At 42.6% G+C, this 23,416-nt stretch overlaps 1 protein-coding gene across 1 annotated transcript in view; it reads left to right on the top strand.

The window, feature by feature from the left end:
* Positions 1 to 23,416, top strand: part of CTTNBP2 (cortactin binding protein 2) — a 245,981-nt gene that overhangs the window by 135,850 nt on the left and 86,715 nt on the right. Inside the window, exons 6-8 of the mRNA XM_075345037.1 lie at positions 804 to 903; positions 4,315 to 4,462; positions 4,895 to 5,134. Coding sequence (XP_075201152.1) covers positions 804 to 903; positions 4,315 to 4,462; positions 4,895 to 5,134 — 488 coding nt within the window. The remainder of the gene's footprint in view (positions 1 to 803; positions 904 to 4,314; positions 4,463 to 4,894; positions 5,135 to 23,416) is intronic.

The raw sequence follows: 23,416 nt of genomic DNA, 5'->3' as shown, positions 1-23,416 counted from the left end.
GACTGAGAGAGGGACAGACAGAGAGAGACCGACCGATGGACTGAGGGAGATTGACTGAAATACACAGAAAAAAAAGATTAACCGACATTGCTTCAAAAAAGCATAAAACGGACACGGACCATACGGAGATGCATCCGTGTCACGTACATGTGCTCACGGACCCATTGGGTTTAATGGGTGCGTGTGTGCGTGTTCCATGAGGAAAACAGACATGCATCCGTGTTTTACAGACTAACAAACTTATCACGCACACGGATACACGCACCGTATGGAATAACACACGTGTAACTCCATACATTGATTAACATTGGAGTACGTGTGTCCGTGTCTCCGGAACGTGTTAGGTCCGTTCCTGCATGTACCGGAGACACGTGCGTGTGAAGGGGGTTTTAGACAAATTTTTGAGCAACATCTGAGGAAAAAAGGCCTCTTGTGTACCTAAAAAGTCTCAGATCTATGGGTTCAGCTCATGAAAAATGGGACCTGAAACAAGTGTTGAGTTTATATTTTTGTTCAGTATATGTGTACACTTGCAAAATAAATATGTAACATATTTATTTTGCAAGTGTATTTTTTTTTTGCAAGTGTACACATATACTGAACAAAAATATAAACTCAACCCTTTTGTTTCAAATATATTCATATTCTTCTCTGCAAAGATAATTTAGTGCATATACTGTTCACATATTGTTTATTGCATGTATTGTGCAATCATCCTCTTTATCTACCCCCACAACACATTCTTTCTTTGGCGTTTCTTCTTTCGTTTTGCACCCTCATACTCTATTTTTATTCGCTTGCAGACTGTGTAAAGTTGCTGCTGACGTCAGGAGCACGAGTAGATGCTACTGTTTCAAATGGCTTTACTGCTTTATGCACAGCAGCTGCTCAGGGACATTCAAAGTAAGTAGCAGATCACTGTGCAAGTGTAACCTTAATTCTCTATAGAAGTCTATATGAAATGTTCATTCAATTTAAAGTAAGGCACATAGCTTACTATTACTGAGTTAAAACCCAAGGTAATTGTAAGGCTTTTGAATTGTGTGAGTAAATTTGATGCTCAAATATGCCATGGAGCCCAGTGTCCATAATTTAGGAAAGTAAATTAAGAATAGATATTTGTCTTTATCCCTGCAGTCAGGCGGGCTTTGCACGTTGCGACATCGCAAGCTGATGCTGCTATGTCGCACGCGATAGTCCCCGCCCCCGTCGCAGGTACAATATCTTGTGAAAGCTGGCGTAGCGAAAATTATTGCTACGCCAGCTTCACATGGACTCACCCGTCCTGCGACTGTCGCTCTGGCCGGCGACCCGCCTCCTTATTAAGGGGGCGGGTCGTGCGGCGTCACTGCGACGTCACACGGCAGGCGACCAATAGGAGCGGAGATGAGCAGGATGTAAACATCCCGCCCACCTCCTTCCTTCCGCATATCCTACGGGAGCCGTTGTGACGCCGGTAGGAGATGTTCCTCGCTCCTGCGGCTTCACACACAGCGATGTGTGCTGCCGCAGGAACGAGGAACAACATCGGACCGTCGCGTCAGCGTAATTATGGATTACGCCGACGCTGCAGCGATGATACGATTACGACGCTTTTGCGCTCGTTAATCGTATCATCGAGCCTTTACACACTACGATGTCGCCTGCGATGCCGGAAGTGCGTCATTTTCAATTTGACCCCACCGACATCGCACCTGCGATGTCGTAGTGTGCAAAGTACCCCTCAGTCTATATGGGGCACAATCAGTTGGGGTGCGTCATTTAACCTTTTACATTTCGTTTTCACCAAATCCATTTTTGGTTTGTTGTCATTTATTGGGGGATAAATATGCAAAATAATTCATTACGTAGGTTCGCAAGGTTTTGCTTTATTTATTTATTTATTTAATTTATTTTTTTGTCATCCATAGACTACTGCCACAAGTATATAACTGGTTTGTTGAAAAAAATGACAACTCACATGGTGTGTATGTATGTTAGAGGTGCACAACCTTTTCTGGTCGGAGGGCCATAATAGCAGATTAAACAAATTGTAAAGGCTGCAATCAACCCACACACATTCTTATTTGAGACATGTATGGCATGTTAAAAGTATATGGCATAAATATATGATAGGTGTCATCTGATTAATTATCGTGCAAACAAACTATAGTATTATGTGATGGCCATTCAGATTGGAAGCCACTTCTTGGATGTTTCTATGAACTAAGAGAGCACATGGACTGAGGTTGTTTTAAAGGGACTCTGTCAGTACAGAATGACTGTTCAAACCAAGTATAACTTCTCTTGCATCATGGCAGGGCTAATTTAAATACACCATTTCACCTACATGGTTTCCCTCAATCTTCATCCCCCTCTTTGATTGACAACAATGGCTTCATAGAGGCAGAAATAGTAGGAAGACAAGCAGGTGGGAAGGTGTATGTACATGATTAGCCCTGCCATGATGCACAAGCATCTGTACTTGGCGTGAACAGCCATTCTGTGCTGACAGAGTTCCTTTAACTTGTGGCGAGAAACAGTTGTGACTCTGGTCGTCATGGTAGACACACACTTTACATATGATGCAGAGAACACAACTGCATTTTGTACAACTAAATCTGAACTTCTACACTTTTAATCATGATATGTACAGTCATATGAAAAAGTTTGGTTAATGTTAACCTTTTTTCTTTATAACAATTTTATTTTTTGCAACAGCTATTTCAGTTTCATATATCTAATAACTGATGGACTGAGTAATATTTCTGGATTGAAATGAGGTATATTGTACTAACAGAAAATATGCAATCCGCATTTAAACAAAATTTGACTGGTGCAAAAGTATGGGCACCTCAACATAAAAGTGACATTAATATTTTGTAGATCCTCCTTTTGCAAAAATAACAGCCTCTAGTTGCTTCCTGTAGCTTTTAATGAGTTCCTGGATCCTGGATGAAGGTATATTTGACCATTCCTGTTTACAAAACAATTCCAGTTCAGTTAAGTTTGATGGTCGCCAAGCATGGACAGCACGCTTCAAATCATCCCACAGATTTTCAATGATATTCAGGACTGGGATGGCCATTCCAGAACATTGTAATTGTTCCTCTGCATGAATGCCTGAGTAGATTTGGAGCAGTGTTTTGGATCGTTGTCTTGCTGAAATATCCATCCCCTGCGTAAATTCAACTTCGTCACTGATTCTTGCACATTATTGTCAAGAATCTGCTGATACTGAGTTGAATCCATGCGACCCTCAACTTTAACAAGATTCCCGGTGCCGGCATTGTCCACACAGCCCCAAAGCATGATGGAACCTCCACCAAATTTTACTGTGGGTAGCAAGTGCTTTTCTAGGAATGCTGTGTTTTTTTGCCTCCATGCATAACGCCTTTTTGTATGACCAAACAACTCAATCTTTGTTTCATCAGTCCACAGGACCTTCTTCCAAAATGTAACTGGTTTGTCCAAATGTGCTTTTGCATACCTCAGGTGACTCTGTTTGTGGCGTGCTTGCAGAAACGGGTTCTTTCGCATCACTCTCCCATACAGCTTCTCCTTGTGCAAAGTGCGCTGTATTGTTGACCGATGCACATTGACACCATCTGCAGCAAGATGATGCTGCAGGTCTTCGGAGGTGGTCTGTGGATTGTCCTTGACTGTTCTCACCATTCTTCTTCTCTGCCTTTCTGAAATTTTTCTTGGCCTGCCACTTCTGGGCTTAACAAGAACTGTACCTGTGTTCTTCCATTTCCTTACTATGTTCCTCACAGTGGAAAGTGACAGTTTAAATCTCTGAGACAACTTTTTGTATCCTTCCCCTGAACAACTATGTTGAATAATCTTTGTTTTCAGATCATTTGAGAGTTGTTTTTGAGGAGCCCATGATGCCACTCTTCATAGGAGATTCAAATAGGAGAACAACTTGCAAGTGGCCACCTTAAATACCTTTTCTCATGGTTGGATACACCTGCCTATGAAGGTCAAAGCTCAATGAGGTTACAAAACCAATTTAGTGCTTTAGTAAGTCAGTAAAAAGTAGTTAGTAGTGTTCAAATCAAGAAATTGATAAGGGTGCCCATACTTTTGCACCGGTCAAATTTTGTTTACATGCGCATTGCACATTTTCTGTTAGTACAATAAACCTCATTTCAATCCAGAAATATTACTGAGTCCATCAGTTATTAGATATATGAAACTGAAATAGCTGTTGCAAAAACCCAAATTGTTATAAAGAAAAAAGGTTAACATTAATAGGGGTGCCCACACTTTTTCATATGACTGTAACAAGTTTAATAGAAATAATAATTTTTACTTTGCTGTTTTCCCTAGATGTGCAAAGGAATTGCTTGCATATAACGCTGACATCAACTATGTTGGTGGAGGACAAACCCCATTATATCTGGCTTGTAAAAATGGAAACTGTGAAACTGTTATACTTTTACTGGACTCTGGTGCAAATAGAAGTATTACGACAAATGTGAGTCTAATCTTGTAATTACTAATAATTGTTGAAATTTGTGTTTTTCCTACTGCAAAATAATTTAAGTCTGCATAGCCAATAATGTAATTCATATCTAAATTTCTGTAGCTAATAGTATGATTAGCTATGCAGTAATTTGGCATTTGTACAAATTTTGTACAACCACTTTAAAAGAATTGCTCTTTTTGGACAATCTTTTCACTTTACTGTTATTCGTATGTAATATAAAAAATGAGTCCTGAATAAAAAAGTTTTTCCCACGATTCATAAAAATCATGTTTCATCTACATGTGAAAGAAGATCTTACATTTCTTTTATTTCCAGTGTATTTTTCTCAGTGTTGAAGATCATTATTTAATCGCTAGTAATGTCTTTATTGATTTTGAATAGTTTTCATTAATATAAATGCAATGCTTCCTGCTTTTCTAGACTGGCTGGACACCAATCCATGCTGCAGCGGACTCTGGAAACACAGATTGTCTGAAGCTCCTCATGTATTATGGAGGTCAAAGCCATTGTGATTCCCACAAGGAGTTTGATGTGAGACTTTATGACTTAAAGAACAAGGACAATGGTAATCTCGAAGCTGTCATTTCTTCAACACTAATCAATAGTGCAGACAGAGAGGGATGGACAGCTGCGCATATTGCAGCATCCAAAGGATTTAAGGTAAGGTTTTCAAAAGCCATCTTTTTATGTGTGTACGTGTAAGGTTAGATGGCGTCTAAAAAGTTTGCGTATTAACCCTTCAATGACCTGTCCTTTTACCTAAATGTATTATTGTTTCAGCATAGCTCTACTGTTAGAGACACCCTTTAACTGGTCCGAATATAGGGTGACAGGGGCTTAACTATCGCTGATGTCTCCGGAGGCCTGATGGCACTAGTGAATATTTCAGCTGGATGTGCACCCTCAGATGCACCCTCAACTGAAGTGTATTGCTGTGCAGAGACCTTCTGGGTGCATGAACATAAAATACATGCTGCCGGACAATCAGAGGATAGCCCACAGTAAAGATAGGACCTAGCGTCACCTAAGGCAGGTGCTCTGGAATAATAAGGTACAGTAATTAGAGAAAAAGAACTCCGGCACACTGTACAGTTTCCCAAAAAAACAAAGGTTGACACAAGTTCATGAATTCTTAATCTGTTTTTCTTTATTGGAAAAGTGTGAAGAAAGTGTTGTACATGGATAGAGAGTCCGCCAGGACGTTTTGGCCCTAGGCCTTCATCAGGTCGGACAATCTGACTGCAGTATTTTTTATATGTGAAAAAAATGACAGAAAAACAGATATCAGCAAGGGTAAATAACATATATAGTAGTGACAATCCAAGTATGACATAATTGTACACGTCTGAGGTGGTACAACATAGAGAACAAGTTCACAACAAAAGTATCATATGATATTATACAAAGAAGCGAGTACAATTGTGGAGACAAATATAGTATTAGATGCAAGGGAGGATAGGAGCCCATTATGATGGTGTAGCGTACTAAGAGGAGGATAAGTGGCTCACCCATGTTAAGCCAAGATCCGAAGATGAAGAAGAAATGTAAGTAGCCAATTATCATGTATCAGCAAGGTCCAGCATGAAATCTAGTCCCATGGCACAAGTTGGAAGAATAAATAAGGAGATCCTATATAACAATGGAATAGGGTAAAGTATATGGATGGGCATACCTGTATATAGGCAAGGACACTGGGATAATTTCCAGGCAAGGATTGTGTGGACTGGGTGGACTATTATTAAAATGTCCTATATAGAAACAAAACGTCTATGTAATACACATTGTTGATACTGGAGCAGGGGTGTGCAGATATGAGGTAAGTATAACTGGTACCTGTGTGGTTGAAAAGAGGCTAAACGCCTACTTTTTACTATAAAAGAAAACAGCAACAGATGTAAAGGATAATTGTGGTGTTGTTGGTAACCTATATGAGTAAGAGATGAAAAATTGTATGATAAAATGAAGTAAACATAAGGGATTATGTGTACGTGTCCGTTTACCTCAACTTGGGTGATCAGTGGAGCCAACGCATCATGTGTGCTACTATTTCTAGTAGTAGTAGTTTGTCTGTGAACAATAATAAGGAACAAACATGGTATGTCATATGGAATAATATCGTGGGGCAAAATGCAGTGGGAAAGGTATATTGCCAATAGAAGAGCTTTAGTCCACAAGAACACTAGGTAAGGCGAAATATTATTGCTGGTAGCAGTAATGAGTCTGCAAGGGTAAATAACAATAAGGTGCTAAAGTGTGCTAAATGGGTCAATAGGATAGAATATCGCAGGAATATGAACAAGAAGGAAGAGATGTATATTACCGATTACTGCAGGAGGCTGGATCAGGCCCTGCTTCTGGCTATATGTGCCTGGGATATTGGAGTTACACCGGTGAGGCAGGCTGACAACAAAAGGCAAGGAAAAAGTGAAGACATAAGTGAACCAAGAAGAGGAACACTGTAAAGGCAGGAGAGAATACACAAAAGTAAGGAAAGAGGATGCCGAGCTCCTGGGCGAGTCACTTACCCTCCATGTGCAGTGGTGGCTGTGCAGGATAATACTGTGTTCACCGGTTTTAAATGGTAGCCGGGGACAGGAGTGTCATATCCGGTGTATGGCATGCGGAAGTTGTGCACGCCGGCGTGGAAAGCACGCCGCGCATGCGCACTTGTCATAGGTGTCTATGGGCCGTGAATCACATGGGAGGTGCGTCATGTCCGGTAATTGGAATGCGGAAGTGGAGACAACTAATGTGGGACGCAGATTGCGCATGGGTATTACAACTCCGGTGAAAGGGAGATATATAGGTGCTATTTGAGAAATAGAAAGTGGTTCCAGTGCTGACTGAATTAGCTGGCAGGCTATAAGTGCAGTGCTTCACTGGTGGGTGATTACAGGTAGTGCTCACAGGCAAGATGGCTAATTCTGTAAGAAAGAGAAATAGGGGATTAGAGGGATATATAATAAACACATGTCATATTACAGCATGGTGAATCAATTATGTTATTCATATGTAGCCTATATGGGGAAAAAACAAAATATACAGATGTGCATAACAGCTACCCAGTTATATAATATAATATATTATTAAACATAGAAATTACAAATTACTATACGATCTATGATAGCGGGAAAACTACCATAAGTACTACGTGTAGCACCAGACAACTGAAAGAATAGAACCCGTCAAAAACCTGTTTCGTACTTCCGATTAAGCCCATGGGGTTCCATGGTGCCCAACGTGTGTATCCATTTTGCTTCAATCTCAAGGAGGCGCTTAACTCTATCACCTCCTCTACGGTTGAGATTGACCTGGTCAATAACCTGGAATCTTAACCCCTTCACGACCATGGACAGATATATCCGTCATGGAGCGTGTCCCGTTAAGCCCCGCCCCCTGCCGCGGACAGGCAGCGGGGATCGGCGCACATATCAGCTGTTATCAACAGCTGACATGTGTGCCTACATGTTCCGAGTGGAATCGCATTCCACCCGGAACATTAACCCCTTACATCTCGCTGCCAAAGTCTGGCAGCGAGATGTATATGCGCGCGGCCATGTTTTTTACTTACCGCCGCCCCCACCGGAAGTCACGTGAGTGATCACGTGACTTTCGGGGGTTGCCATCGTAGCACAGGGTCATGTGATGACGCCTGCAGCTATGACGTTTTACTTTCGTTTTCACCCGGCCGGGAGCAGGGTGAAAACAAAAGTGACTGAATCTGCTGTTTACAGCTGTATAGCTGTGATCAGCAGATAGATAATAGCGAACGGATTGCTGATCGCTATAGCCCCCTAGGGGGACTAGTAAAATAAAAGAAAAAAAGTAAAAAAAAAGTTTTAAAAAATAAAGAAAAAAAAAAACCTAAAAGTTTAAATCACCCCCCTTTCCCCCCATTGAAAATGAAAGGGTTAAAAAAAAAATAAATATACACATATTTGGTATCGCCGCGTTCAGAAATGCCCGATCTATCAAAATATAAAATCAATTAATCTGATTGGTAAACGGCGTAGTGGCAAAAAAATTCCAAACGCCAAAATTTCATTTTTTGGTCGCCGCAAGTTTTACGCAAAATGCAAAAACAGGCGATCAAACAGTAGCATCTGCGCAAAAATGGTACCATTACAAACGTCAGCTCGAGACGCAAAAAATAAGTCATCACTGAGCCATAGATCTCAAAAAATGAGAACGCTACGGGTTTCGGAAAATGGCGCAAAACGTACGCCACTTTTATTGGACAAACTTCTGAATTTTTTTTAACCCCTTAGATACAAGTAAACCTATACATGTTTGGTGTCTACAAACTCGCACTGACCTCAGGCATCATACCCACACATCAGTTTTACCATATAGTGAACACGGTGAATAAAACATCCCAAAAACTATTGTGCCATCAGTTTTTTTGCAGTTTTTCCCCACTTGGAATTTTTTTGCTGTTTTCCAGTACACCATATGGTAAAACTTATGGTTTCATTTAAGAGTACAACTTGTCCCGCAAAAAACAAGCCCTCATATGGCAAGATTGACGGAAAAATAAAAAAGTTACGGCTCTCGGAAGAAGGGGAGCAAAAATGGAAAGTGCCCCGGGGCTGAAGGGGTTAATTGAGAAACGTTATGTCCTGCTGTCAGGAAGTGGTGTGGGATAGGCAACAGCGTGCGTCCGCACCGAATGTCGGATTTATGTTTGTTGATGCGGTCTCGGACATGCTGGGTAGTCTCCCCAACATATCCGAGACTGCATGGACATTTGATGTAGTAGATGACAAACGAACTGTCACAAGTAAAAAAGCTCTTGATATGAAAGACTTTCCCAGTCCTAGAATGCGTAAATGTGTTGCCCCTATTGACATTGGAACACTGGGCACAATTTAAACACGGAAATGTTCCAAATTGAGGATTGTTAATGAATCGCTGTCTGGGGTAATGGTGGACGGACCTATATCTGCCCGAATAAGTTTGTTCCTTAAATTAGGTGATCTTTTGTAACAAACTAGTGGTGGACTCTGGAACTCCTTAATTTGGGGATATGAGAGTCCCAAAAGGGGCCAATGCCGTAGAATGATGTTTTTAAGTGGGGGCGAAAAGGGGTGATATGTGTTAATGAAATGAATTATTTCCTGTGGGTCCCGTTGTCTCTCAGATTTAGTTGTGGTTCTTGTAGCTATCTCTTGTGGGTAGCCTCTTTGTATACATTTTTTGCTCATCTCCTGATGTCTGTTGATTTTGGTTTCACTGTCGCTGACAAGTCTGTCAACCCGGGTATGTTGGGAGATAGGCAATGACTGTTTGGTGTGTCTAGGGTGGTTGCTAGAGAACTGTAGCAGACTATTTCTGTCTGTGGGTTTAATATAAATGTCGGTGGTAAGCACACCTACGTTATTCTTAATGACGAGACAGTCCAAAAAATTAATCTGCTCCAAGTCATGGTGTAGGGAGAATGAGAGACCGGGTAGGAGACCATTGATATTGTTGTGAAAACTAAGAAGGGAGTCTAGGTCACCGTTCCAAATCATAAACACGTCATCGATATATCGACGCCACAGTACAGCATGTTGAATGATGAGGGGATGACAATGTATAAATCTATCCTCAAAGTGCGTCATGAATATGTTGGCATAGGGGGGCGCGACGTTAGAACCCATCGCGGTCCCCCTACGCTGAACATAAAACTGATCCTGGAAAAGGAAAAAGTTTTGTTCCAGAATAATTTTGAGCATATCGGTGCAAAACGATCTATGGTCAGTTGGTAACGTAGTGTATTGCTCTAAGAACCAGTTAACTGCCTGTAGTTCCTCTCCATGATCTATACTTGTGTATAAGCTGTTGACATCTAATGTGACTAAAAGGGATGATGGTGGGACATGGTGTAACTCAGTTAGTACTTCCAGAAAATGTGAGGTGTCCTTGATGTATGATGGGGTCAAAGGGATAAAGGGGGAAAGAATTTTTTCTATGGTCTTTGCTACTGGTGAAAGAACGGAATCGGTTGAAGCGACAATAGGTCTTCCAGGTAGACAGGTGAGATGCTTATGGATTTTGGGGAGAGTATAAAAAACGGGAGTAACAGGATGTGGATTATGAAGGAAGTATCTACGTTTTTGGTCAATGATACCCAGATCATAGTATTGTTTGGCTACTGATTTAATTAATGACAAAATGCAGGAGGTAGGATCAATGGTGATAGGCTCATAGGTAGTTGTATCAGAGAGTTGACTAAGGATCTCAGAAATATAGTATGAACGATCAAGGACAACCGTGGCCCCACCTTTATCGGCTGGTTTGATGATGATAGATGAGTTATTCTTAAGGGTATTAAGAGCCCTGGATTCTTCTACTGTGAGGTTATTTTTAAGGTGAAATTCACATGTGTGGATCTTTCTATTGAGTGCGTGGACCTCATTGGAGACAAGAGAGACAAACGTCTCAACAGGATGATAGGACCTGGGAGGCATATAAGAACTAGCAGACTGAAGATTAAGTCCTTTCAAGGAAAAGGTCAGGTCATTAGTACAAGACATTGTATTAGAAACATCAGTATCACCGACTTTGTCAAAGTGGGCTTTTAAACGTATAGATCTAAATAGACGGTTGAGTTCTTGTTCAACCTTGAAGGTATCATAATGGGGGTGGGACTAAATGTAAGACCCTTCTGTAATACTAAGTGTTCGGCGGGGGACAAGGTTTAGAACGAAATGTTGTAGACCAAATCGGATTTACCTGGGACCTTGTCCACACCCGATCCTCCCGTTGATAGCGAGTGGTGTCTGCGCCCCCTCCTCGTCTTCTTCCTGGTTGACGGCGTGGTCCTAAAAAATGGGATTGTTGTCGTGGAGGTCGCAATTCGTTGTCCGAGCTGCCTGATGACGTGTACCCTGTATATCTTGAAGGGCGTCTTACACTGTATGAGTCTCCTAATCGCCATCTATAGACCGTGCCTTTCGTATAGTTTTTTGGGAAACTGTACAGTGTGCCGGAGTTCTTTTTCTCTAATCAGAGGATAGCAGCTGACTTCAGCTCGCCTGTGACTGTGAGTGCATTGCACTGATATCATGAGATGCCCGTCGCCTAAAAGCCAAGGTGAGTTGCTGGCTTCAGAAGAGAATGCATTATGGCGGGGAAGTGGAGGAAAGGTGAGTAGAATCATTTTTTTTATGTGGTAAAAACCAGAGACTAGGGTGATTCAAAAGGAGTGACCTGCACTTTCTCAAGACCTGAATCCCACAGAAAACCTATGGAATAAACTGAGTTGCCGTTTAGAGGGTTGTAACTCTGTATTCCAGAAACTCAAGGACCACAGGTCTGCCCTTCAAGAAGAGTGGGATGCCATGCCTCAGCAGACAATAACTGAACTTGAGAAGCTGTAATTCATGCTCACATGACAAGTTATTGAGACATTCATATTTTGTGGGGTTGTGTTTCAATAAATTATTTTAGAGTAGGAAATAACCTTGCATGCTTCTACTTAAGTGCCCTACCTTCATGATAAAATATCACTGTAGTGTGAACGTTTTACAATTTACATATATTTCACCTTTTTGTGAGTAGTGTATATACTAGGATGGGCCTAGGATGGAGTACATATATACCAGAATGGGGGGCATATATACCAAGATGGGCCACATGTATACTAGGATGGGCCTAGGATGGTGGACATATATACCAGGAAAGGAAACATACAGTGCCTTATGAAAGTATTCGGCCCCCTTGAATTTTTCAACCTTCTAACACATTTCAGGCTTCAAACATAAAGATAAAAATTTTAATGTTATGGTGAAGAATCAACAACAAGTGGGACACAATTGTGAAGTTGAACGAAATGTATTGCTTATTTTAAACTTTTGTAAAAAAGAATAAACAAATGTGGGAAAAGGTTGAAAAATTCAAAGGGGACAAATACTGTCGCAAGGCACTGTATATACCAAGATGGGGATATATACAGTATATCAGAAAAGTGAGTACACCTCTCACATTTTTGTAAATATTTTATATCTTTTCATGGGAAAACACTAAAGATTTGTTGTGCGCTCTAAATAACTCAACACAGACACATTAATGTTTAAACCGCTGGCAAAAAAAAGTGAGTAGCCCCCTAAGGGCTAAAAATGGCTAAATTGTGCTCTGATTGTCAATACTTTGTGTGGCCATCATTATTTTCAAGCACTGCCTGAACTTTCTTGGGCATGGAGTTCAGTAGAGCGTCACAGGTTGCCACTGGAATTTTTTTCCACTCTTCCATGACAACATCACAAAGCTGGTGGATGTTTGAGACTTTTAATGGTGCTGACAGGAGCAGGGGACATGTGTCACACTGTTTGCGCTTTCCAATATATCTGTTGTATGCCATCCCTCTGTATTTGTGTATTGTATGTGTTGCGTCATTTGACCTCTTTCACCCCTGTGCACTGTCTCTTCCTTGTTGTGTGCTGTATATTGGTATCTGATGTTGTGTTTCTCTAGCTGTGTTCACTATGTGGTGTCTCCCCTGTGTGCTGTGTGTGTGTTTACATATTGGGTAAAATGATGTTGTTGTTGTTGTTGTTTTTGTTGTTGTTGTTGTTGTTGTTGTTGTTGCTGCTGTAGTAGTGGAGTAGTCAAAGAGTCAATAGGTGTGTTTTGTCGCCAAATGATGATTGTCTGTTTTGTAGTTGCAGTAGTGTAAGCCTTTATGTTTCAGCTGGTGGCTGCAGAGAGTATGGTTCAGTATTGTGTAACAGTGGCATTGATGTGGCTAGTGGAGATAGTTGCCGAGAGGTCATACACCTTGCAGTGATAGAATCTGCTGTGTGGTGTTCAGATTGTGATGCATCACCTTGGGATTGTCGTAGAAATGTGGAGACAAAATGTCTATTGTGGCAGCATTTTTTTTGGCAAATAGCCAATCTAATAGCTTTAGAGCAAGGTGACTCCTGAGCGAGACGTCTACGTTTATATGCATTGTTTTTGTCCAGACGATGGCCTTGATGTTGACGTAGTACCCAAGCCTTAAGGCGGTGTTACACGCTACGATATATTGTGCGATCGCATGAGCGATCGCACCCGCCCCGGTCGTTTGTGCGTCACGGGCAGTTTGTTGCCTAACGACGTCGCTGTGGGCGGCGAACATCCTCTTCCTGAAGGGGGTGGGACGCTCGTCGTCACAGCGGCGTCACACAGCGGCCGCCCAATAGAAGCGGCCGGAACATCCCGCCCACCTCCTTCCTTCCTCATTGCCGGCGAGATACAGGTAAGCTGTGTTCGTTGTTCCCGGGGTGTCACACGTAGCGATGTGTGCTGCCACAGGAACGACAAACAACCGGCGCGCAGAAGGACGAACGACATTATGAAAATGAACGACATGTCAACGAGCAACGACAAGGTGAGTATTTTTGCTCGTTCACAGTCGTTCGGAGGTGTCACACGCTACGACATCTCTAACGATGCCAGATGTGCGTCTCAAATTCCGTGACCCCGAAGACAGGAGTCTTGTTAGCACTGCTGCCGGAGTCCAGGAGCAGCGATATGCACTGAAATGTACAGGCGGGCCTGTTAGAAGTGAGGAAGCTTTCTTGTGTGTAAAACCTGCACTTCAGTAAGTGGCACTGCTTTTAGATTCCTGAGCGACCTTAGGCAACCTTAGTGATGTTTGCGGGCTGACTCAGGAACTCTCGCGGTCTCCTGCGAGACTTCATAAGTGAGAGCGGTGCCATCAGTGAGGATATCTGAGGTCAGACTCCAGGGCTTCCACGATCACTTTCTCCCGGCCGTGTGACAGCGGGTGGGGAGGCCCCTGGAGTGACTTTAGTTAACCTTAGTCATGGCAGCTGGCTGATTCGGGAACTCTCGCGGTTCTCCCTCTCTTCAAGAGCTTGTAGCAGATCATGGCCTGCTCTGGATTATCCAAGGATATTTTCTGGAGCTAATTAAATGTGTATGTTTTTCTCTGTCTGTCTGTCTGTCTGTCTGTCTGTCTGTCTGTCTGTCTGTCTGTCTGTCTCGTCTCGTCTCGTCTCTTGCCTCAACATCACTCAAGACATGGTGATGTCAGGCAAGAGCGGACATACCCGACCATGCCTTCTTACTGCTCTGTGACATCACATATGTGTAATTTAAAACACCAACACCTCATTATACCTGGATGTGGTATGGGTAGCACAATGTTAGTCTGGGAACGGAATTGTGCTTACTCAGCCCACAATTTGGGTTCCGCCTGCACTGTTGTCCCTGGTTACCATGGCTATGATGTGGGCGCGAACTGCGGCTGCGCAACTGACAGTGCATTGTGGGATACGGTTATATCCGCAACTGGCAATTATGTATGTAGAAGGTGAAAAAGTGGGGGGAATGTAACAAATTGGTCATAGATAATGGCGCACAATTCCAAAACAGGATATGTACATGTGTACAATTATACATGTGTAAAAGAATTACAGTATATTATAACACATATACAAGATATAGCTATATGTTGATTCATTATTGGTATATTGTAATGCTCTGCTATTTATATTACCTATTTTGTCTGCTTTCCAGGATATTTTCTCTATTGTGAGATCTGCCCTACATTTTGTTATTTTCCATAGGGTTTTCAGTTACAAAAAAAAATTTTTGATACAAAATGCTATCTTGAAAGCTGACTTTGTATTTTATACACGCTGTACCTGCCGGCTAATCATCACTATTTTGCAATATTGCAATTTAGCTGTATCTTGTATATGTGTTTATAATATACTGTAATTCTTTTACACATGTATAATTTTGCACATGTACATATCCTGTTTGGGAATTGTGTGCCCTTATCTATGACCATATACGTATGTATATGCTTATGTTGAAAAACGTTTCTCCTCAGTTTCTTTAGCAAGGCAGGGGTCGTCTTGAAGGTGTGTTTGGGGTCGTTAACATGTTGGAATACTGCCTTATGGGCCAGTTTTTGAAGGGAGGAGTTCATGCTGTGCTTCAGTGTGTCACAGTACATGTTGGCATTTATGGTTCTCACAAAGAACTGTAGCTCTCTGCAGTTGGTAGCACCCATACAACAATAACCATGACACTCCCAACACCATGCTTGAGTGTAGGCAAGACACACTTGTGTTTGTTCTCCTCACCTGGTTACCGCCACACACATTTGACACCATCTGAACCAAATAAGTTTATCTTGGTCTCATCAGACCACCGGACATAGTTCCAGTAATCGATGTCCTTAGTCTGCTTGTCTTCAGAAAACTGGTTTCAGGCTTTCTTCCGCCTTATCTTTAGAATAGGCTTCGTTCTGGGATATAGCTCAACAATTATTTTTTCCAGATCTTCAACAAATTTAATATACACCTGCTTCCCATTCACACCTGAGACCCTGTACCACTAATAAGTAACATAACACCAGGGAGGGAAAATGGCTAATTGGGCACAATTTGGCCATTTTCCCTTCGTGGTCTACTCACTTTTGCTTCCAGCAGTTTAGACATTAATGGCTGTGTGCTGTGTTATTTAGAGGGCACACCAAATTTACACTGTTATAAAAGCTGTACACTGACTACTTTACATTATATCAAAGTGTCATATCTTCAGTGTTGTCCCATGAAAAGATATAATGAAATATTTACAAAAATGTGAGGGGTGTACTTACTTTTGTGATACACTTTATACCAGAATGGGCCTGGAAGGAGGGGAGGAACATACATACCAGGATGGGGGACATATATACCAAGATGTGGAACATATATACCAGGATGGAGAGGATACATACTGTATATTTCAGGATGGGCCACATATATACCAGGATGGGCCACATACAGTCAGGGACAGAAATATTTGGACAGTGACACAAGTTTTGTTATTTTAGCTGTTTACAAAAACATGTTCAGAAATACAATTATATATATAATATGGGCTGAAAGTGCACACTCCCAGCTGCAATTTGAGAGTTTTCACATCCAAATCGGAGAAAGGGTTTAGGAATCATAGCTCTGTAATGCTTAGCCTCCTCTTTTTCAAGGGACCAAAAGTAATTGGACAAGGGACTCTAAGGGCTGCAATTAACTCTGAAGGCGTCTCCCTCGTTAACCTGTAATCAATGAAGTAGTTAAAAGGTCTGGGGTTGATTACAGGTGTGTGGTTTTGCCTTTGTAAGCTGTTGCTGTGACCAGACAACATGCGGTCTAAGGAACTCTCAATTGAGGTGAAGCCGAACATCCTGAGGCTGAAAAAAAAGAAAAAATCCATCAGAGAGATAGCAGACATGCTTGGAGTAGCAAAATCAACAGTGGGGTACATTCTGAGAAAAAAGGAATTGACTGGTGAGCTTGGGAACTCAAAAAGACCTGGGCGTCCACGGATGACAACAGTGGTGGATGATCGCCGCATACTTTCTTTGGTGAAGAAGAACCCGTTCACAACATCAACTGAAGTCCAGAACACTCTCAGTGAAGTAGGTGTATCTGTCTCTAAGTCAACAGTAAAGAGAAGACTCCATGAAAGTAAATACAAAGGGTTCACATCTAGATGCAAACCATTCATCAATTCCAAAAATAGGCCAGAGTTAAATTTGCTGAAAAACACCTCATGAAGCCAGCTCAGTTCTGGAAAAGTATTCTATGGACAGATGAGACAAAGATCAACCTGTACCAGAATGATGGGAAGAAAAAAGTTTGGAGAAGAAAGGGAACGGCACATGATCCAAGGCACACCACATCCTCTGTAAAACATGGTGGAGGCAACGTGATGGCATGGGCATGCATGGCTTTCAATGGCACTGGGTCACTTGTGTTTATTGATGACATAACAGCAGACAAGAGTAGCCGGATGAATTCTGAAGTGTACAGGGATATACTTTCAGCCCAGATTCAGCCAAATGCCGCAAAGTTGATCGGACGGCGCTTCATAGTACAGATGGACAATGACCTCAAGCATACAGCCAAAGCTACCCAGGAGTTCATGAGTGCAAAAAAGTGGAACATTCTGCAATGGCCAAGTCAATCACCAGATCTTAACCCAATTGAGCATGCATTTCACTTGCTCAAATCCAGACTTAAGACAGAAAGACCCACAAACAAGCAAGACCTGAAGGCTGCGGCTGTAAAGGCCTGGCAAAGCATTAAGAAGGAGGAAACCCAGCGTTTGGTGATGTCCATGGGTTCCAGACTTAAGGCAGTGATTGCCTCCAAAGGATTCGCAACAAAATATTGAAAATAAAAATATTTTGTTTGGGTTTGGTTTATTTGTCCAATTACTTTTGACCTCCTAAAATGTGGAGTGTTTGTAAAGAAATGTGTACAATTCCTACAATTTCTATCAGATATTTTTGTTCAAACCTTCAAATTAAACGTTACAATCTGCACTTGAATTCTGTTGTAGAGGTTTCATTTCAAATCCAATGTGGTGGCATGCAGAGCCCAACTCGCGAAAATTGTGTCACTGTCCAAATATTTCTGGACCTAACTGTATATACCAGGATGGGGGACATATACTATTATGGGAACAGGATGGGAAACATACCAGGATGGGGACATAACTCCAGGATGTTAGACAGAGACATTAGTATAGGATTTAGAACAATACTACATGACGGATGGAGAGAAAGCACCTCATATATCCTGATAGGATTTAGAACACTACAAAGGCCCATACATCTGACCAACCTTCTGAAGGGGAGCAGGTCTATTTCATACTGGGGCTTATCGGTTTCTAGTTACGCCACCAAGATGCTACAAGAAAGAGATGACAGCATGAAGTCTAACTTTGATTCCCTACTATTGTAGGGGTGTCAGTTTCAGCGATTTTCAGTACATAAGTCATTGTGCAATGCTCTATAGACAAATATTTTGCTTCTGTGTAATCCTATCGAATGTTTAGATGTGTGCTATGGTTTTCAGTTATCCATTACTATTTTAAAGCTATAAAAGAGATTTTCTACTTGTTAATTTTTCATTGTCTAACTCGATTGGATCCACATAGCGAAGCAATCTTTTTTTTTTTTTTTTTTTTTTAAATGGATAGTACCAGACACTAGAAGAACTATAGCAGAACCATATCTGTAACTGGAGGCATTGTGTTTAAGGGTTAAGCCAAAAAAAGTAGTTTCTATGTAGATCATTAAAATAATAATGACTTCCTTAGTTCTGTCATTAGTTTTCAGCTTCTCCTTTGTTCTCACAGTACATTTCTCTGTAGTTTTATCAGTGGGAGAAGTTAAATCACAGTAGTCCTGAGTGATCATTGTGAATGTCACCTCCCAAAGTGAACATTTCTTTGTTTCAAAGCCTTTCTACAGTCTTTTTTTTCATGCAAGTAGATTATTCACAGTTTGGAGTCTTTCATTTGGATTTGCATGAAAAATGCTACAAGTAGCCCACTCCCCCACTGTCATTTCACCCAGGAAGATTTAGGCTATGTGCGCACTAGGCGTTTTTGCCGCGTTTTTAGCGGCGTTTTTTACCGCGTTTTTGTGCTGAAAACGCAGTGACATTGCTTCCCCAGCAATGTCAATGGGTTTTCAGAAGTGCTGTCCTCACACAGCGTTTTTTTTTAGCTGCGTTTTTGTGGTGACCACAAAAACGCAGCATGTCAATTATTTCTGCGTTTTCCACTGCGTTTTTCACTCATTGAATTCAATGAGATGTTAAAAACGCAATGAATAACGCATATAGCCGCGTTTCTATGACTAAAAACGCAGCTATAAACGCAAGGGGTGGGTACTACAGTGACGTGTACAGGAAGAGGATTCCTTCTGTTGGTAAACACAGAAGCATGAATCCTCCCGGTACCGTCACCGCTGCCTCCACCTCCCGTCCTGTGCATGTCAGCTCCGTGCGGCGCCATGTCTGGGCGGGAGGTGGAGGCAGCGGCGAAAACCAAAGTGAACAGTAGAAAAAAAAAAAAATGTCATATACTCACCTGTCCGCAGGGTCCCGGTGCCATGCCCGCTCCCAGCTCCTCCCGGTCCCGCCGCTCTGGCTGTGTGCAGTCTCCCCGGGGCAGGACCTTGCTTGCAGGACCTGGCGGTGGATCACCTGATGCAGTCACCTGACGCATCAGCTGATCGCGGTGTCGCCGGCTTTTTCGCGCCCGGCCGGCTATCAGCTGATCCTGCCGTCAGGGGACTTCATCAGCTGATTACCGGCAGCTCCGGCAGCGATCGTATAGGATCAGACTCCTGTCCAATCGATCGCTCCAGGAGCTGCCGGTAATCACCACAGCACATAAGTGAGTATTATTTATTTTTTTTTTTTCTACTGATGCATCAGCTGATTGTATAATCGGCTTTTATACAATCAGCTGATGTGTGATGTGATTCAGGCACTTGATCCTGACACATCATCTGATCGCTTTGCCTTCCAGCAAACCGATCAGATGATATTGGATCCTGATTGGACGGCGCAGGACCCTGACCCAGGATTACTGCGGAGGGGGGTTTATTTCAATAAAGATGGAGTCACTAATTGTGTTGTGTTTTATTTCTAATAAAAATATTTTTCTCTGTGTTGTGTTTTTTTTTTATCATTACTAGAAATTCATGGTGGCCATGTCTAATATTGGCGTGACACCATGAATTTCGGGCTTAGGGCCAGCTATACAGCTAGCCCTAACCCCATTATTACCTAGCTAGCCACCCGGCTTCAGGGCAGCTGGAAGAGTTGGAGACAGCGCCAGAAGATGGCGCTTCTATGAAAGCGCCATTTTCTGGGGTGGCTGCGGACTGCAATTCGCAGTGGGGGTGCCCAGAAAGCATGGGCACCCTGCACTGTGGATTCCAATCCCCAGCTGCCTAGTTGTACCCGGCTGGACTCAAAAATTAGGCGAAGCCCACGTCATTTTTTTTTTTAATTATTTCATGAAATAATTAAAAAAAAAAAGGGCTTCTCTATATTTTTGGTTCCCAGCCGGGTACAAATAGGCAGCTGGGGGTTGGGGGCAGCCCGTACCTGCCTGCTGTACCCGGCTAGCATACAAAAATATGGCGAAGCCCACGTCATTTTTTTTTTCTTTTTGGGCAAAAAACTGCATACAGTCCTGGATGGAGGATGCTGAGACTTGTAGTTCTGCAGCTGCTGTCTGCTCTCCTGCATACACTAGTGAATGGAGGATGCTGAGACTTGTAGTTCTGCAGCTGCTGTCTGCTCTCCTGCATACACTAGTGAATGGAGGATGCTGAGACTTGTAGTTCTGCAGCTGCTGTCTGCTCTCCTGCATACACTAGTGAATGGAGGATGCTGAGACTTGTAGTTCTGCAGCTGCTGTCTGCTCTCCTGCATACACTAGTGAATGGAGGATGCTGAGACTTGTAGTTCTGCAGCTGCTGTCTGCTCTCCTGCATACACTAGTGAATGGAGGATGCTGAGACTTGTAGTTCTGCAGCTGCTGTCTGCTCTCCTGCATACATTAGTGAATGGAGGATGCTGAGACTTGTAGTTCTGCAGCTGCTGTCTGCTCTCCTGCATACACTAGTGAATGGAGGATGCTGAGACTTGTAGTTCTGCAGCTGCTGTCTGCTCTCCTGCATACACTAGTGAATGGAGGATGCTGAGACTTGTAGTTCTGCAGCTGCTGTCTGCTCTCCTCCATACACTAGTGAATGGAGGATGCTGAGACTTGTAGTTCTGCAGCTGCTGTCTGCTCTCCTGCATACACTAGTTCTGCAGCTGTCTGCTCTCCTGCATACAATGAACATTTTGAAGAAGGAAATGACATCAGACCTTTTTTTTTTTTTTTTCATCAACAATCTTTAATGGCATTGTGCACTGATTAAAAACGCAGTGAGCAAAAACGCAGCAAAAAACGCACCAAATCGCGGCAAAAACGCATGCGTTTTTGCCGCGTTTTTTTAGCCGCGGGTGCGTTTTTTAGACAAAAACGCACATAAAAACGCAGCGTGAAAAAAACGCCTAGTGCGCACATACCCTTAGAGCGGAAATTGCTTTACTAGGTTTAGGGTGCATTTACATGAAAGATTGCGACCGGTAAACGACCTCTGATTGGCTACATGAAGACTGATCAGTGGTCAATAGCTAATTTAGACAAGACAAACAACCGATTGTTCTGTGCAAACACAATACAATTTTTCAATCAGCATATGTGATGTTTTTTTGCCACGAATGGTAATTTTTGAGAGCTACCGTATTTTTTGGACTATAAGACACACTGGACCAAAAACGCACCCTGTTTTTAGAGCAAGAAAATAGGAAAGTAAAATTTTAAGCAAAAAATGTGGTCATGACACACTGTTATGGGGCAAGGATCTGCTGCTGACACTGTTATGGGGGTAATGTCCCCAAATTCTCTACTAAGGTACCCCATCCTGGTAATGATCCTCCTGCCTTGTATATTATCCCCATCCTTGTATATATGTCCCCATTACATAAAAGCATAAACGTTTAGGCTATGTGCGCACGCTGTGTTTTTTGCCGTGTTTTTTTGGGTGCAGTTTTGGTCTCAAAACTGCATGAATTTCCTTCCTCAGCAAAGTGTATGAGATTTAATTTTTGCTGTCCGCACATTGCAGTTTTTTTTGGCTGCGTTTTTGTGGTGACCACAAAGATGCAGCATGTCAATTTTGTTTTGTGTTTTGTCCCTGTGTTTCGGAGGGCTGGTATTTGGCCAGATACTGCTCCCCATATAAAGTCTGTGGGGACCATAATCAGGCGCAAAGGGGTAGGAGCAAGCGCTTCATACTCACCAGTCGGCTGTCATACTGCTTCCGCGGCAGCTCTTTCATCTTCCGGAGCCGGACGCTTTTTGGGCCCATAACATATTCACTCCTTCCCTGCTCACCAGTGACTGTGATTGGTTGAAGGCAGACCTGCCCCCACACTGAGTGACAGCTGTCTGACTACAGCCAATCACAGACTCCGATGGCCGGGTCTATATCATACAGTAAATTAAATAAATAATTAAAAACAAAAAAACGACATACGGTCCCCCTCTTCCCAATTTTGATAACCAGCCAAGATAGTCTCAAAGCTGGGGGCTGGTATTCTCAGGCTGGGGAGACCCACGTTATTGGGAGCCCCTCAACCCTAAAAATATCAGCCAGCAGCCGCCTAGAATTGCTGTATCCATTAGATGCGACAGTCCCGGGACTTTTCCCGGCTCATCCTGATTGCCCTGATGCGGTGGCAATCAGGGTAATAAGGAGTTAATGGCAGCAGCCATAGCTGCCACTAAGCCCTAGCAGTCACAAGTGGAGGACTCCCGCTGTATACTCACCTTTCCTCACTTCACGCAGCATCGCGCGTCTTCCTGTCTGTGCCAGCAGCAGCGCCGCTGACCTGTGGGGAGCGTACCGCTCTCCACACACATCAGACAGGAGGACATCGCGATGCTGCAGGGAACGGTGACCGGTGAGTATAGTTATTCACTGCCCCTCGCGCAGATGATGATACGCAGGGAGCAGTGAATATAGCCACACATGATCACTCCAGGCTGTAGTTACCAGGTATGATCACGCAAGTCGGCTGTTTAGTATGCGCGCATCCCCCGCCCATCATCCCGCCCACCTTTCAGCGCCGACTTCATCGCTGAGAGATGATGGGCGTCAGGATGCAGTGCAAATGAAATGAGGCTAATGAGCGGGCCCACGTGCTCATGGTAGGGCTGCTACAACCTGCTCCACCACCACCGCACCCCCCCACTTTCCCCCAAAATTTTGGGGAAAAAGTGCATCTTGTAGTCTGAAAAATACGGTATAGTTTAGGTAGATTTACCATTGAAAAGTAGAGGTTTACTACCCAATCTTCTTATCAAGAACAAATGAACAAAAGATTTATGTGAAATGTTTGGTAATGGAGAAATAAAAAAAAATAATTTCTAACATTAGATCTGATATTCTAGTTACATATACTGTGTGCATAATTATTAGGCAAGTTGTATTTTAGAGGATTTTTTTTTATTATTGATCAACAACTATGTTCTCAATCAACCAAAAGACTCCTAAATATCAAAGCTTAATATTTTTGGAAGTTGGAGTGTTTT

Source organism: Anomaloglossus baeobatrachus, chromosome 4, assembly GCF_048569485.1.
Source record: "Anomaloglossus baeobatrachus isolate aAnoBae1 chromosome 4, aAnoBae1.hap1, whole genome shotgun sequence".
Taxonomy (NCBI): domain Eukaryota; kingdom Metazoa; phylum Chordata; class Amphibia; order Anura; family Aromobatidae; genus Anomaloglossus; species Anomaloglossus baeobatrachus.
The sequence above is the reverse complement of the archived record's forward strand: the minus strand, read 5'-3'. Positions and strand labels throughout refer to the sequence as shown.